The sequence below is a fragment of the Pristis pectinata genome, chromosome 1 (assembly GCF_009764475.1).
Source record: "Pristis pectinata isolate sPriPec2 chromosome 1, sPriPec2.1.pri, whole genome shotgun sequence".
Classification (NCBI taxonomy): Eukaryota; Metazoa; Chordata; class Chondrichthyes; order Rhinopristiformes; family Pristidae; genus Pristis; species Pristis pectinata.
The window spans coordinates 53,041,906-53,058,069 of record NC_067405.1 but is presented as its reverse complement, the minus strand read 5'-3'; the positions used below and the strand labels follow the sequence as shown (position 1 = coordinate 53,058,069).

At 38.0% G+C, this 16,164-nt stretch overlaps 1 protein-coding gene across 1 annotated transcript in view; it reads left to right on the top strand.

The window, feature by feature from the left end:
* tfpia (tissue factor pathway inhibitor a) overlaps positions 1 to 9,735 on the top strand; it is a 33,388-nt gene extending 23,653 nt beyond the window's left edge. Inside the window, exons 4-5 of the mRNA XM_052021646.1 lie at positions 4,868 to 5,053; positions 8,494 to 9,735. Coding sequence (XP_051877606.1) covers positions 4,868 to 5,053; positions 8,494 to 8,516 — 209 coding nt within the window. The 3' untranslated portion in view covers positions 8,517 to 9,735. The remainder of the gene's footprint in view (positions 1 to 4,867; positions 5,054 to 8,493) is intronic.
* The last annotated feature ends 6,429 nt before the right edge of the window (positions 9,736 to 16,164 follow it).

Here is a 16,164-nt window from a genome sequence, read left to right as displayed (position 1 = left end):
ACCTTCTGTGAAACCAAATAGCATTAAATGGTGCAAGATCAAGCAGCCTTGACTCAGGAGTCCTCTGAAGCTGCTGCAGCCACTGGCTAAATGCAGTTTCATTCATTTCAGTGAAGAACTTGTAATGGAGCCAGGCAAAGAAGGAATATTCCTTTAATTCTCCTTGTCATCCTGGCTTCATTGTTTATTTGAAATCCATCCTACTATTCTCAGGAATTACATTTTGGGTCATGAATGATGAGGCAAGTGACTTGACAATTATACTTAAGCCCTTTATTATTTGACATTGCTTTAGAACCCTTGGCTATTGCACTTCGGGACTCTTCAAATGTATGTGGCATTACTCGTGGACAGATGATTCATAAGATATCTCTCTACGCTGATGAACTGTTACTTTATATTTCTAATCCGGATGAATCTATCCCCACAGTACTATCAGCTACTAGATCAGTTTAGTGTTTTTTCTGGCTATAGATTAAATCTTAAGAGCGAACTTTTTCCATTGAATATGCAAACCTCCCAATTTATAGCCAATTACCTTTTAGATTGGTAACTGACTATTTTATATTTAGGTTTTAAAATTACCAAGAAACATAAGGACTTATTTAAAGCTAATCTATTGCCTTTAATTGACCATGTTAAACAATTATTTACTAAGTGGTCTCTACTGTCTTTATCATTGGTAGGCTGAATTAATGCGATTAAGATGAATATTTTACCAAAATTTTTATATTTATTTCAAGCGATTCCAATTTTTGTCCCAAAATCTTTTTTGACACAATTGATTCTAAAATTCGTTCGTATATTTGGCAGAATAAAAACCCAAGGTTAAGTAAGAAATATTTACAAAAAATCAAAAAAGGATGGTGGTTTGGGCCTTGCCTAACTTTAGATTATACTGTTGGGCAATTAATATTAGAAATTTAATTTTTTGGATACAAGATTCTGATGTAATTCGATGCCCCAAATGGGTATGCCTTGAGCAACAATCAGTTCCTGATTTTTCATTAGTTTCTATTTTAGGTGCTTCTCTCCCTTTTGCACTTATCAAGTTAAGTAAACATACGACTAACCCAATTGTTAAACATACAATATGAATTATGGTTTCAATTCCATAAATTTTTTGGATTGAATAAATTTAATTTGTCAAGTCCCATTCAATCTAATTTTTTCTTCCATCCATCTAGAGCTGACTCAGCTTTTTCCATATGGAAAAGCAAGGAATAGTATGTTTTCGGGATCTATTCATTGATAACTGTTTTTCATCTTTGAAACAATTGTCTAATAAATGTAATTTGCCTAGATCACACTTTTTTCGATATTTGCAGATTAGAAATTTTTTAAAACTACTACTATACCCTCTCTTCCGACATCTTACAAAATTGAAACGACGGAAAAAATTTTAGGTCTTAATCCTTTTCAGAAGGGCTTGATAGCGATAATTTATGATTTAATTATGAAAATACCTCTAGAATCATTAGACAAAATTAAGAATGAATGGGAAAGTGAACTCCAGACATCTATACCTATAGAGACTTGAAAGAAAATTCTTCATTTAGTCAATACATCTTCAATGTGTGCCAGACACTCGTTGATACAGTTTAAGGTAGTCCACAGGACCCATATGTCCAAAGATAAGCTAGCTCGTTTCTATAACCATATAAATCCTATATGTGATAGATGTAAATCGAATGTGGCTTCTTTGACAGATATGTTTTGGTCCTGTCCTCTTCTGGAAAAATATTGGAAAGACATTTTTAATATTATTTCAAACGTACTGAAGATTGATTTACAACCTCACCCTATCACTGCAATTTTTGGATTACCAAGGATAGAGTCTGGCCATTTATCTCCTTCCGCTAACTGTATGATTGCTTTTGTTACATTAATGGCCAAACGATCCATTTTGCTTAAATGGAAGGATCCAATACCCCCTACTACTTTTCAATGGTTTTCTCAAACTATATCGTGTTTAAACTTGGAAAAAATTAGGAGTGGTACTGTTGATCCTTCACTTAAATTTGAAGATGTTTGGAGTCCATTTATTCAATATTTTCACATGATGTCGATCCCCTTTCAATAACTTTCCACCTTGGAGGAACGGACTTGACGACATAATATTGCTCTGTTTCTACTGAGAAAATTTTAGCCCAGTTTTTTTTTCTCCCTTTTGTTTGTTTGTTTTCTTTTGAAAAGTTTTTTTTTGTTTAGTTTATATTGTTTATAATTTTTTTTATTGATTTGGTTTTTTAAAAATTTATATAATTCTTTTTCTTTCCTTTCTTTATATTATATTCATTTACTAAGAGATCATTGGATCTACAGATTTTTTTATATTTTATTGTTCTTTATGATTATATATGCTATAATTGTTATCCTGATCTCTTTGTATTACATGTATAAATATTGATGCTATATATCAGTCTATTAATTTGAAAACTAATAAAAAGATTGAAAAAGAAAAGAAAGACAATTATACTGTTGAAAAGCATATTCAAATGACAAAAAAAACACTTGTACTATACAAGATAAGATGCCAATGAAGCCCAAGGCCCAGTTTCGACTATAGACCCTCGGTTGGTTGGAGCCCAGAGACCCAGGGCTTGCTCACAGTCTTCTTTAGGAAGATATCCATTGTAACCTTAGACTTTGCCACTTGGTTTAGGAACAACCTGGACTCATTATGTACAGTGGCCATTTTCATGATCAATATGGTCTTTACTTAGTCAATGGAATTGACTTTTTAGTCAATTGCTGTACCTTTTTATCTAAGAATTGATTGTGAATTCACTTACATCTCGATAAGAGTCTTTCTCAAATGCAATCATTACAAAGTTCTTATCACTACCTTGTGATATTGAGAGATGACTATCTGAAAGTAATCTTCATGTCATGCTGGTAATTTTTCAGCAATTATCACTGCTTGGAAATCTGACAGGTGTGACCTTTCTGTCAGCTGCAAACACCAACACAAAATTGCTTAAGCAACAGAAGACTGCCTCTCTCCCTCTCTCTCCAACCTCTCTTAATGTGCTTTTCCTCGCTTACTGCACATTGGAAGGGAATTGTGGGAAGCGGATAGAAAAGATTTAATCAAACATTTCAGCGGCTATTGAGCGACAGCATTTACAAATATACCACATGAACTGTAAAAGCATTCAAAAATTATTCCTCTTTATCTTTTGAAAGTTAACACGTTCAATGTATTAGCCTATTGTAAGATGCTCAGTTAGTTGATAACAGTGTGTACATTGTGAATGTTGCTAACTCAGTTGATTCAGTGATGGACTGCTGACCTGGGTTTCGTTGTTGATGCTCTTTCATCCCTCATGAAAGGGGGTAGGATGTAGCCCACCTTGGAATGCTATCAGTAGGTGGAGAAGACACAATGGTGGGACACTCTCTATAGAGAACCCTCCTTCACAATCTCTCCTGAAATAGAACACACTTGTAGCCAAAGGTTTAGCAATTTGGATAATGAGATCCACTGCTTCCTCACCACTCGATCGTCCCTTCCCCTCAGTTTTGATAGCCTCACACTGGGACTGTAGCTGGCTGCTTGACACAGTCTGCCACATGTACTTGGCAATGGAGATGAATGACCAGATTCTGGGCTTTTTCTCCTTTCCGCCTCACTGACCAGAACAGTAGAAGGTGGTGCAGATGCCAGCAAGCACTAGTAGAGACTCCAAACTCCTCAGTGCAAGGGGACAAATTTGTTGTTAGTCCTTTTTTACCTCTGGTTTTGCCAAAAAAAAGCCTGGTAGTGCTTCTTCTCCTTAAGATTACACCAATGTATTTCTAATGAAACCATGTCGAATTTTCTTCCATACTCTGAGATGCTCCTGAGAACAACCAATGCCATCAATCCCTGGAGTTTCTCAGTCAAATAGATTGCCTGCATCTCGACTCATTTACCTGTCTGGTGTTACAAGAATCGGCTGGGAACTTATGTTCTTAGCATAAAATTGTAAAATTGGCTCTCATCTGGAGACGGATGAATAAGGCAGCAGAAGATGAAAGCCACATTATTGTCGGTATCAGCAGAATTAAGTATGGCTTAGACCAAGAACATTTGTTATGCCTCCAGGAACTAGAGTGAAATGTGATTTTTGGCCTTTTATTTCAGGGAGTTTGTTCTGAATGTATAGTGTCTGGGAAAGAGTAGGTGTGCTTTGCCTTCCTTTATCAGTTTGAATATTTAATAGCCTTTTAACCAAGTACCAGAGAAGGAGGGAATTTAGAGACACTTTGAGAATTTAAGAGGAATTCAGCTCACATGATGAGAAAGCAACACAAATTATTAAAGGTAAGAGAAAACCTTTACCTTTATTGAGGTGAAAGGGTAGTAAGTATAATTAGAATATGTGGGAATGAACAACTGGGGACAAATTGTTGGTTCCTCATGGTTCTGGGTGGGAATTAAGGACATGTTGCTGATGTCAGGATGACTTGTTCCTCTCTTTGGGTTGCTCCCTTCCAAGAACAATCTGCACTGTTGCTAAGTTGGCACCTTGTTCTGTTTTGCAATAGTAGAAATTAAACATTCACTTGAAGGAAATGAAAACATTCAGGATTGTTTAATGTAGGGGGGAAAAAAAGAATATTTTAATTAAGATGAGAAATGGTGATGGAAGGAGTGCTGCCTGAAGCTGTGTGATCCTTCTGGATATTTCCTCATGAAATGTGTGCTATTAAAAATAGCTGATTTAACGCATGCTAGGAAACGCGAGCAATAGATGATCAACGGAGCCCATAGAATCTTACAGAGATGGCAATTAATTTTAGAATGGGAGATCATTTTATTGTAAATTTCTGGCTTTCAAATATATCAAGCTTCATTGTTTTGTATCTTTTTCCTTATTAGGATTGACTTCAGATTTCCCAAAGATCTGCATGGCACCGGCAGACATAGGCAACTGCAACAAAACCATAACTAGATACTTCTATAACCATTCCATTGACCTCTGTGAGACCTTTACCTACAGTGGCTGTGGTGGAAATCAGAACAATTTTCGTAAAAAACGGCAATGCAATCAGACCTGCAGAAAAGGTAGATATCATGAATTTATTATGTTTGTTCTTGTGCTGCTTAATACTGGAATAGAAGCTGGTGGGGATAAAGATAACCACAACACAAGAGTCTGAGTTATGTTGAATACAATGAACATGCTCTTCTTAAAAGTCATAATAATAATGCTATATAAATAGACAATAATAGACCAGCCACATATTGCGTGGATAGTCCAATTATTTTAAGCATTGGGAATGAATGAATTTACTGACTTGGGTTTTATGGAAATGTCACCGAAATTGCCAACATCATCTCTACAAAATTGTCACATACTTAGGGTTTCTGTGTATGCGCATACGAATACACAAGCCTCAAAGTTGCTGTCAGTGGTTTGGTGCTGTCTGGCTGACGGTTTGTGCTCATTCCAGCAGGTGGGATCACTGCAGATACATTTGCATTTGTTTAGAAGACCAGCAGTGAGTGCAAATGACTAAAAGCTGACCACAAATTCTGCCCTAATGACAGTAAGTCCAAACTGGACCTCACCTGTTGAATGATACAGAGCGTTTGGCAACATCTCCCTAAATGCACCGTGCATATATTTTTTTTCATGAAGTTGTTGTTCTACTGAAAGCTGAGTGCTCAGTGTTGATCCATTTTTTGTTGGTGAAGCAAAAGCTGACAGCTCCCTCTACTGAGGGAGCAGGAAAATACCGAAAAGGTTTTTGGCTGCAGTACTGTGTTTATGCCTGTTGTTTGTTGCTAGGAGGGTTGATCTGCTTCCAAATTCTTGCAAGAATTGCAAATGCAAATTTTGAATGTGAAATGCACATTCAGCACAGTTAGGATGGTCACGTCCCAACCAGTCATACGTGGTGGAATTGTATAATGTACACAGACTGACGACAGTTCTTTTGAAACTCTCATTTGCAATGATCCAGTTACTTCTGGGTGTTAAACATGTATGAACAACTCTGGATTTACTCTGGCACAAGCCCTGCCCCTTCCTCCACATTCCCAATACAACCCAACCCTACTAATCAGAGAGACATGAGACTGAAGATGCTGGAATCTGGAGCAAAAAAAAGACTGCTGGAGGATCTCAGTGGGTCAGGCAGTATCTGTGGAGGGAAATAGATGATACATTGATTGTCCATTTCCCCCCACAGATGCTGCCTGACCCACTGAGTTCCTCCAGCAGTTTGCTTCTTGTACTAACTGGAGGGAGATTGGTTGGAAGAAGAGTTAGTAATGCATATGTGCCAGAATTACATTCTTGTTACTTTTTGGAGTTTGATAGCTCTAAACAGAAAGTGTAATGGCTAAAGCTGGTATTTTGTTAGAACAATTGTATTAAGATGTTGTGGCTTTGATGGTGATATCTGTTGGTCCTCCAGCATAGTGGGGATGAGAGATCCAGATGTAGAAGAGCAAGGCAACATACTAAAGGTAGTGGAGGTGGTTAGAGAGAGATGTTCTGATCAGGATCCTGCATCCTCAACGGGTTTTCTGATGTCAAGGGAAAATTACTTAACAGCTGAATCCTCATACACACCTGAACAGAGGAGAAAATTGGAGTCCTTAAACAATGATTAAGTTGTCTCAAAACACTGGTAAGGGGCTTTGCTGTAGAGTATAATGCAGGGTCCCTTTAGCTGTCTGTTGCTTTCTCCACATGCTGGCAGTAATGTGGGCACAGTCCTCAGGAGCAGCTGGTAAAAAGGACGATTGAGAAGGTGGAGGACAGAAGGAGGAGAAGGGTTAGGCAGGAGGAGGAGGATGGAATGGAGGAAGCACTGGCTGAGGGTCCCCTATTAGCCATGCAGTCAGGGACAAAATTATGTTTTCAGTGAAGGAAGTCTCATTTGAATTATTGCAGCTTGGGGAATGAAAGCAGTCCATACCCCTTGGTAACAAGACACAGACGATGTTCTGATGTGGCAAATGTTATTCACATCACCCAAGTGCAAGGCAGTAACCATCTCCAACAAGGGAGAGTTTAACTACCTCCTATGATATTCAGTGACTTTACCATTGCTGAATGCCCCACTGTTGACCAGAAACTAGCTGTATAAATATTGTAGCTAGAAAAATAAAATTTAATAGCCTGAGTATCCACAGTGACTGACTCCCTTCCAAAGCTTTTACATGATCTGTAAGTTCAGGAAATGATGAAATATCTACATTTGTCTGGATGAGTACAGCTCTATAAGAAGCTCAACATCTTGGACAAGGTAGCCTGTTTGATTAATAACCCATCAAGACCCTGAATGTTAGCACCCTCCACCACTGGCATACTGCAGCCCCAGTGTGTACCAACAATCAGTTGGATAAGTATTTGAAAGGAGAATATTGCAGAGCTGTGGGGAAGGCTGGGTGAGTGGGACGAGCTAGATTGCTCTTGCACAGAGTTGGCACAGGCTTGTTGAGCTGGATGGTCGCCTTTCATGCTGTAATCTTTCTGTAATTCTGGTTCTGGCAAGTACCATACAGTCATGCAGTGAGTCCATTGCACACAGTGGAGAGCGCATCTTCAAGCCAACGTGGTTTCTGTGTCATTGGTTTAGAGGGTCAGTTGGTTTGGGTGCAGTTGAAGACAGATTGCCCTTGGTGGACTTGCTTCTGAACATGTGGAAACTTTACAGCACATGAGTGTTATGACAAGGAGTGGAGACTCCACTGGATAGGATTCAGCTCATACACTGTAACTTTAGAATGGGTTGGTGGCAGGGGAGACAGAGGGAAAATAAAGACATGGTTGTGGTGAGTGGGAGCAGGTGTAGTGTTGTGATGATGGGTGATTCTCAAAATATATTTTAAATTGCTGCTTAAACATCTTGCTCTAACATAATTAAGCAGAAAACAAATGTAGCTTTTATAATTAATATATAATTATTGTATGGTTAATGTTTTTTGAAAGTTTTCTTTGTCATAAAGAAATACTCCTCTGTCTCTGTCTCTCTCTCTGTCTGTCTATTTGTAATTGCATCACCATATCATCAACTCAGCAATGGAATTAAAATCTGTCTGATTTATGGAAAAATAATTTTGTGTATCATTTATCTCAAAAAAGTAAATTGAATAAAAGATGCTTCTTCCTGTTCCTTAATGATGGACCATGTTGAAATACTCTCCACTGATCCATTTTAAAGGCAGAACTTGAGCTTCATTTGCAAATGCAGATTGCAAACCCAGTTGAGTGATTACATGTCTTGCTTGTTCATTGTTGCTTTGATTCGTTGCATTTTAATTATTCAATGTTTTTGAATACCATGGATTTGAAAGTCTGAATGTGAAGAATATTCTGTGTAAGGACTGCAGAGGGCTCCCTGGCCCTTCTTCCCAGTTTTACTGAATAAATTCTTGTGTACATCTTTATACACTTCTCCACGCAAAGGAGATCACCTCAACCGAGAAGAAAATGCTTAGGGTAATTCTACAAGCAGGTTTAAATAAATGTCCCTGTTTTTTACTTTCAGGAATCAATCGTCAAAGCTCTTAAAACTGGATGAAAATACAGACAACATTTAAACAAACTCTGAAGTGAATCAAATTGTAGCAGGAAGCCTTGCAATCATTTGGCATTTGCTCTTCTAATATCTTTGTTTTAATGTCTCTGCTTAATCTGTTTATATTTTTAAAAGCAATGTAAGTTAACCCAATAGCTTGACCTTGATAACAGTTAACAATATTTGTCGTCTTAAATCAATTAGAAAGGACACAATCTCAAACATTTCGCAGTATGGTACAGACATCTTTAAGGGATTGAATATGGCACATTGCTGGGCAATTTGCATCAGGTATCATGTAAAGCCACGTGGCATATCTAGATAAAAGTACTGAAATTAGCCATCCAACATCTTATTCATCTGAAATCAACTTTCCTATTGTGTTCTATAAAATGAGCATTTTTGTCAGAGATAAGGAGGCATAATAATGTTTATGTAACAACGTTGTATATTTCCATGTAAAATCAAAGTTATTTGATCACCCAATGAACAAATAAAAGTAATCATCTAGTTACTGAGTTAAAAATTACTGTGACCTTAATTCTGAAGGCTGTGACTGAATAATTTGGCTACAAGGTCTGCCCCAATTGTTCTAATGTAACTTAATGGAAAGCATGCAAATCATCATCTTAATGTTTACAGTACGGTTTAAATTGAGTGTTCCTCTATTCTCCTCCTCTTTGGTTCAGCATATATAGCCTTCATTTTTTTAAAAAATATGATGAAATATTTGAGACCTATTTGGGTCTGCCATTGTCCACTGATAGCTACATTTTACTATAGCAAGAATCCTCCTAAATGAGCATGATTATTTTAGTATAGGTTGCTTTTAGATCAGGAGTTTAAAGTTGTTAGCCTTTCTAAGTCATAATGCTTTGTCTTTCAATGATTGCTATTTAAAAAAAAACTCACCATGTTATTAATGGCAGTATTTTATGGTTCAAGATGCTGTTTGGTTGGATTAAGCATGCAGTTTAAGAATGTGTAGTATGATAACCACAGTCTTATCTTAAATATGTGGCTTTTATTACATGTTGAAGTAAACTAACTTCCTTTTAATGTATGTATATTTCTATATATTGGGACATGTTAACCCGAAGATGGAAAAATATTCTGTTGTGCATTAATAAAAAAAATAAAATGTATTGCTTAATAGTCATGTTATGACAAAGTATTTCAAACCCCATCAATGTGTTTAGTTTTATTAAATGTTCTGGGCATTTCATCTGATTTACTGAAAAACTCAAGATGGCAACCAGAGTTGATCTGCATTTACCCTGAAAGCATTAACCTGGACACATGGTTCCACAGGTGTGATTGTTCCTCAAACCTGCCGTGATTCATTAGCCTTCATTTGTGAGCCCTGATGGTGGATTTGGCTAATATTGTTCATTAATATTGTTCACCCAATGTCTAGGAACATGCACAATTGCAAACAGCTACTTTGTCCAGTTTCCCACTCCCTAACTGTGTGGAGTTGAGGTCTCGATCAACATCAAGGTACTTTAGTGCTGGCAAGATTGAATTTAGCAACTCCCAGTTTTCAAAGATGGATGTTCTCGTTATCACCCTGGTATCAGGAACATTCTGTAACTTTGTTCAAGTTACTTAATTATTTTAAAGCAAATGAAGTTTCAAATTCCCTTGCACTAATTTTTCCAATCCATACAAACAGAAACATTGTCTCCTGACAGATATTCCTCAGTGATCTGACCACAGTTGCTTTCTGTGTCAAAGTGTATTTTTTCTCGTTCTCTTACCCTATCCAATGAATGTCAGAGGACAGTGGTGTGATGCAATGCTATTGATACAATATCTTTCATTATTTGGAAGGGAATCTCTAGTTCCATGGTTTTTGAAGACATTCCCAAGGCAATCAGGTTTAAAGCCATTTTGATCATTTTATCTATTGACAATGGTCTTTACATTGATAGGCATAGCTCCATTTAGAAACTAGACTCTCTGTGCCAAATTAGAATGGGAATTCATTGGAATGTGTGAATGTTTGGGACTTTGCTTTGAGAATGACAGTGAGAATAACAGAATTCACTTTTATGGAATAGACAGCAACTTCTGATGTATGCACGTGCAGTAAAACGCAAAAACATGAAAGTTGTCACCTCAGTCTTTTGGTTCCTCTTTGTGCTTCACCGTAACAGTAAATGCAAATCAGCAAACTACAGATGCTGAAATAAAAGCAAAAAATGCCAAAGTTGAGTTTATTGTCTCATGCACAATTACATGCATGCACAAATGCAATGAAAAACTTACCTAAAGCAACATTGCAGGCAAGTACCATCATATTAGCAGCATTCACAAGAAATACATAAATTAAACATAACTTTTTACAAGAAAGAACACAATTAGAATAAAAATTTCATTTTAGTGCAAAGTGATCAAAGTGGTCATAGTGTTGCTAAACTGTACTGATTAGGATTGTGTAGGTTGGTTTAAGAACAAATGATTGAAGGGAAGTAGCTGTTCTTGAACCTGGTGGTGTGGGACTTCAGGCTCCTCCACCTCCTGCTTGATGGTAGCTGTAAGAAGATGGCGTGGCCTTGATGGTGGTGATCTTTGATGATGGATGTTGCCTTCTTGACGCAGCGCCTCCTGTAGATACTACTGTTGGTAGGGAGGAACGTGCCTGTGATGTATTGGGCAGAGTCCACTACTCTCTGAGCTCTCTGCATTTGAATTGCCATACCAGACCATGATGCATCCAGTCAGGATACTTTCAACAGTACATCTGTAGAAATTTGTTAGAATGTTTGAAGATAAGCCGAACTTCCTAAGAAAGTAAAGACATGGATGTGCCTTCCTTATCATTGCATCTATGCGCCGGGCCCAGGAAAGGCCATCCGATATGTTAACGTCCAGGAATTTAAAGCTGCTGACTCTCTCCACTGCCGATCCCCCAGTGCAGACTGGTGCATGTTCAGCCCCCTTCCCCTTCCTGAAGTCATCATGGTTTTGCTGACATTGAGCGAGAGGTTGTTGTTGCAGTGCCACTCAATCAGGTGTCACATCTCGCTCCTGTATGTTGACTCATCGCCATCTATGATTCGTCCAATAACAAGCCGGAAACACTAGTTGAAAATGCTGGTTTGAGGAAGGGTCTTTAACCTGAAATGTTAACTTTGTTTCTCTTTTCCTATTTACTGCCTGATCTGCCAAGTGTTTCCAGCATTTTCTGTTTTTATTTTCCCAGGAGTTCTGTTATAATAGATTCAGCATGGAACTACACTTTACAGGATGTAGAAGTACTCATCCACTAAACACATCTGGGATGGTTAATATTGGTGCATTCAGGTGTAAGCACAGTAAAACTCCAATAATCCACTAACCAACTATTTGGAAATCTCAATGGTTCTGCATCTGGCTCACCAGATAATGTTTGCTGCCTTCCCCATCTGATCACCATGGTCCCAGGTCCCATGGTCTCCTTCCATTCACTACGGCCCCAGTTCACACATTGCTTGCCCACTCACCATGGTCCTGTGGTACCACACTCCCGTTCACTCATTGTGATCCTAGTTTCCGCTCTTCCCTGCACTCCGGGCCCCAGTTCCCACACTCATTTAAAGTCACCTAGTTTTGTTGGCTGCACTCCCTTGTAACTTACCTGGTTCTGCTTCCAGCAGTACCTTAAAACTTTCCAGGTTAACTGAAATGTTTCTGCGTAACATCTTTTTAAAAAAGGAATTAAAAGTGTTTTGGAGTACAAACAAAATAACTTCCAATAGTCCAGAAAATCAGCTGGTTTGGCACCAGCAGATTCCCAAGCATGCCAGGTTAATGGTATTATGCTGTAATTTTCTTTGGGTGTAATACGTGATAATAACTGCTAAACCGCTGTGAGATGTTTGAAAAGAATTTTCTAAAAAACTTTTATCGCTCATTTAAACTCACCCATTTTTCTTCCCTTTTTTCTTTTTCTTTATCTCTGCACAGCTTAAAACTTAAAATTCAAAATTTTCCTTCCAGTTTAGGACTCTCCGTATCTCAGGGAGGGCTCTTTAATCTGAAGGGTTGAATCTCACTGTTTTCTCTCCTCACAAACAATACAAATTCTCCATAGAGTGCGCTGGAGTGTATCAGGCACCTAATGAGAGTAGGTGTCCACTCAAAAGTCAAGAGAAACTAACATAATGAACATACAAATCAAGAATCTCAACTCCACATTCTTTCCTGTCCTGAATAACTTTTCACCCTTTGCTTATCAAGTGTCTAGTTCTGCTTTAAAGCATTTCAAAGACTGCTTGCATCCCCTCTCCCCCATTTGAGAAAGATAATTTGAAATTCTCACAACCGCCAAGAGAAAAAAAAATCACCTAATTTCTGTCCTAAATGGGGAACACTTATTTTTTAAAAATAAAATGACCCATAGTTTTAGATCCTCTTACATGAGGAAGCCTCCTCTCCACCTCCACTTTGAAAAGGACCTCAGGATCATTTATGTTCAATCAAGTCATCTTTCACTCTTCTGCACTCCCAGCACATAGAAACCTAGCCTGTCCAACCAGTTCTCATGAGATAATCAGCCCCTTCCAGGTATTAGTCAAGTAAATCTTCCCTGAACTGCTATCAACACATTTACATCCTTCTTTGAATAAAGAGACCATATAGTACACACTTCTCCAGATTTTTTTTCTCGCCAATGCCTTCATTAACTGAAGCATAAACCCTTTCCCTACTTTTGTATTTAATTCCCCTAGCAATAAACAAATATTCTGTTGATAATTAATTACAGCATACTAGCTTTTATAAATCATGCAACAGGACATCCAGGCTGCTCGTGAAAAATGTGCTTTTTCATTTTTTTCTCTGTCAAAATGGACAACTTCACATTTCCCCACATTATTCTCTATTTGCCAGATTTTCCCCTCTCACTTAACCTATCTATGTCCCTTCCCAGCATCCTATGTCCTTTTTACAATTTACTTTTCCACCGATCTTTTCTCATCAGCATCATGTCATTGGCGTCATCATCCAAGTCATTAATATAAGTTATAAAAAGTTGACACTCCAATACTCATACCTGTGGCACACAACATGTTACATCTTGCCACCCAGAAAAAGACCCAGTAATGTCTACTCTCTGTTTCCTGTAAGCCAACTAATCTTCCACAGCATGAGCTTTTATTTTCTGAAATAACCTTTGATGTGGCACCTTATCAAATATCTTCCGGATACCTAAATTTAGTACATTCAGAAGTTCTGCTTTTTCAACAGCATATTTTTTTTCAAAGAACTCCAATAAATTGGTCAAGCATGATTTCCCTTTCATTAAGACCACACTGATTGTCTGGTTACCTATATTTTAATTGCCCTTCTAATAATAGCTTCTAACATTTTCCCTGTGACAAATGTTTTGCTGACTGGCCTGTAGTTTCCTGCTTTGTGTTTCCCTCCCTATTTGAGTGAAGATGACACATTTGCTATTTTCAAATTTAATGGAACCTTCTCTGAATTTCAGAAGACTAAAACTAATGCATCAACTATCTCTTAATACTCTAGGATTAAGTTCCTCAGGACACAATAATACATCAGCCCCAAGAATTTTCTCAGTATCAATTCCCTGGATATTGTAGTTTTCCTGACTTCTTCTCTCCCTTCCAATTCCTGATTTACAGCTATTTCTGGAATATTGCTCATATCATCCGCAGTGCGCAATAATGTAAATTACCTGTTTAATTCATTTGCTGTCTCCTTGCTTTTCATTATTAATTCCCCAGGGCCACTTTCTATAGGACCAAAGCTCATATTGTTAACACTTGTTAAAATACTTATAGAAATTGTTAATGCTTTTATAGTTCTGGCCAGCTTTAGTCACTTTGGGCATTTTTGTTTTGTTTGCTTTAGAACATAGAACAGTACAGCACAGGACCAGGCCCTTCGGCCCTTAATGTTATGTTGAACTAATTCAGCTAAAAATGCCTAATTACACTAATCCCTTCTGCCTGAACATGGTCCATATTCCCCCATTCTCTGCATATTCAATTGCCTGCCTAAAGGCCTCTTAAACTCCTCTATCATATCTGCCTCCACCATAGTAGTGCATTTCAGACAACCACCACTCTCTGTGTAAAAAACTTGATGCGCACATCTCCTTTGAACATTCCTCCTCTCTCCTTAAATGCACATCGTCTAGTATTTGACATGTCTACCCTGGATATCAGATTCTGAATGTCTACCTTATCTATGCCTCTCATAATTTTATACATTTCTATCAGTTGTCCTCTCAGCCCCCAACGATCCAGAGAAAACAACCCTGGGTTGTCCAACCTCTCATATTATTTTGCCTTCTAATCCAGGTTGCATCCTGGTAAACCTCTTCTGCACTCCCTCCAAAGCTTCCACACTTTCCTATAATGGGGCAACCAGAATTCAATGAAATACTCCAGATGTAGCCTAACCAGAATTTTATAAAGCTGCAACATAACTTCCTGACTCTTGAACTCAATGCCTTGGCTAATAATGGCAAGCATGCCATACGCCTTCTTTACCACCCTTTTGACGTGTGGTCACTTTCAGGGATCTATAGACTTGGACCCAAAGATCCCTCTGTACATCAACACTATTAAGGGTCCTGCCATTAACTGCGTACTTTCTGTTAACACTGTTCAAGTTTTGTAGGCAGTTGCCAATTTCATGAACATTGAGAGTTCCAAATTCAATAATGGCTCACAAAATCCAGGTCTGCACTTGCTGGGAGTGTTTTTGTACAGAACCATTTGATAACCATTGACTTATGATTAACCAGCTTGAAAATCACTCTCTTAATCACAGCTCCCCGCTCTGGGAGAAAAATTGTCATTCATTTCAGTCATGAGAAAAGAAGAAGAAACAGCGTTTAAGTTGGTCCTACTTCTGCACAAGCAATAGCATGACCACAGCTTCACCCTACTACCTACATGTATATTATCTTCTAATTACATGTAAGCTTGCTAGTAACACAGTATGTAACCAGCTGTATTTGAAAAGGTCGCGGGAACAGGATTTTGTGCAGATGTTATCCCAATTCCTATATTAGGAATACTTTGCCTTCTTTTTCTTTTCAGTAATACTGTCTTGGTTTTAATGGAAAACATTATCTATTAAGTCTGGTAGGTTATTTCCTTCAGTAATCATTCAACAGGATTGGCTGCACATTGCATCTGCGATTAGATTCTGGATCAGGCAAATCCTAAAGGAAGAATATCTGCCAGTAAGATTGGCCCTCCTGTAAACCAAAAAGGGAAGATGAAGTGAAAGATTTTAGTATTTGAATAATGATGCCTTTTAATTGCATCTCAGTTTATTGAAGTGTTTTGAACACTGCCAACACCAAGTAATGTTTTTCTTTCTGTCAAGCTTTAAAATGTGTTCATTGTGCCTGCACACTCATTATCCAAATGTAGCCAACAGGTTAGAAAGAAGTAATGTTGTAGGCATATCCAGCTGAGTACTAAAGATCTGTGTGGACCAACTGGCTGGAGGATTTATGGATATATTGACTCTCTCACTTCTGCTTCAAAAAGGCATCTTTTGTACCAGTGCCCAATGGTGACCTGCCTCAGTGACTACCGTACGGTAGCATTTACATCAACCGCAATGAAGTGCTTCAAGGGGTTTGTTCTGGCGCAAATCAAATCCTGCCTC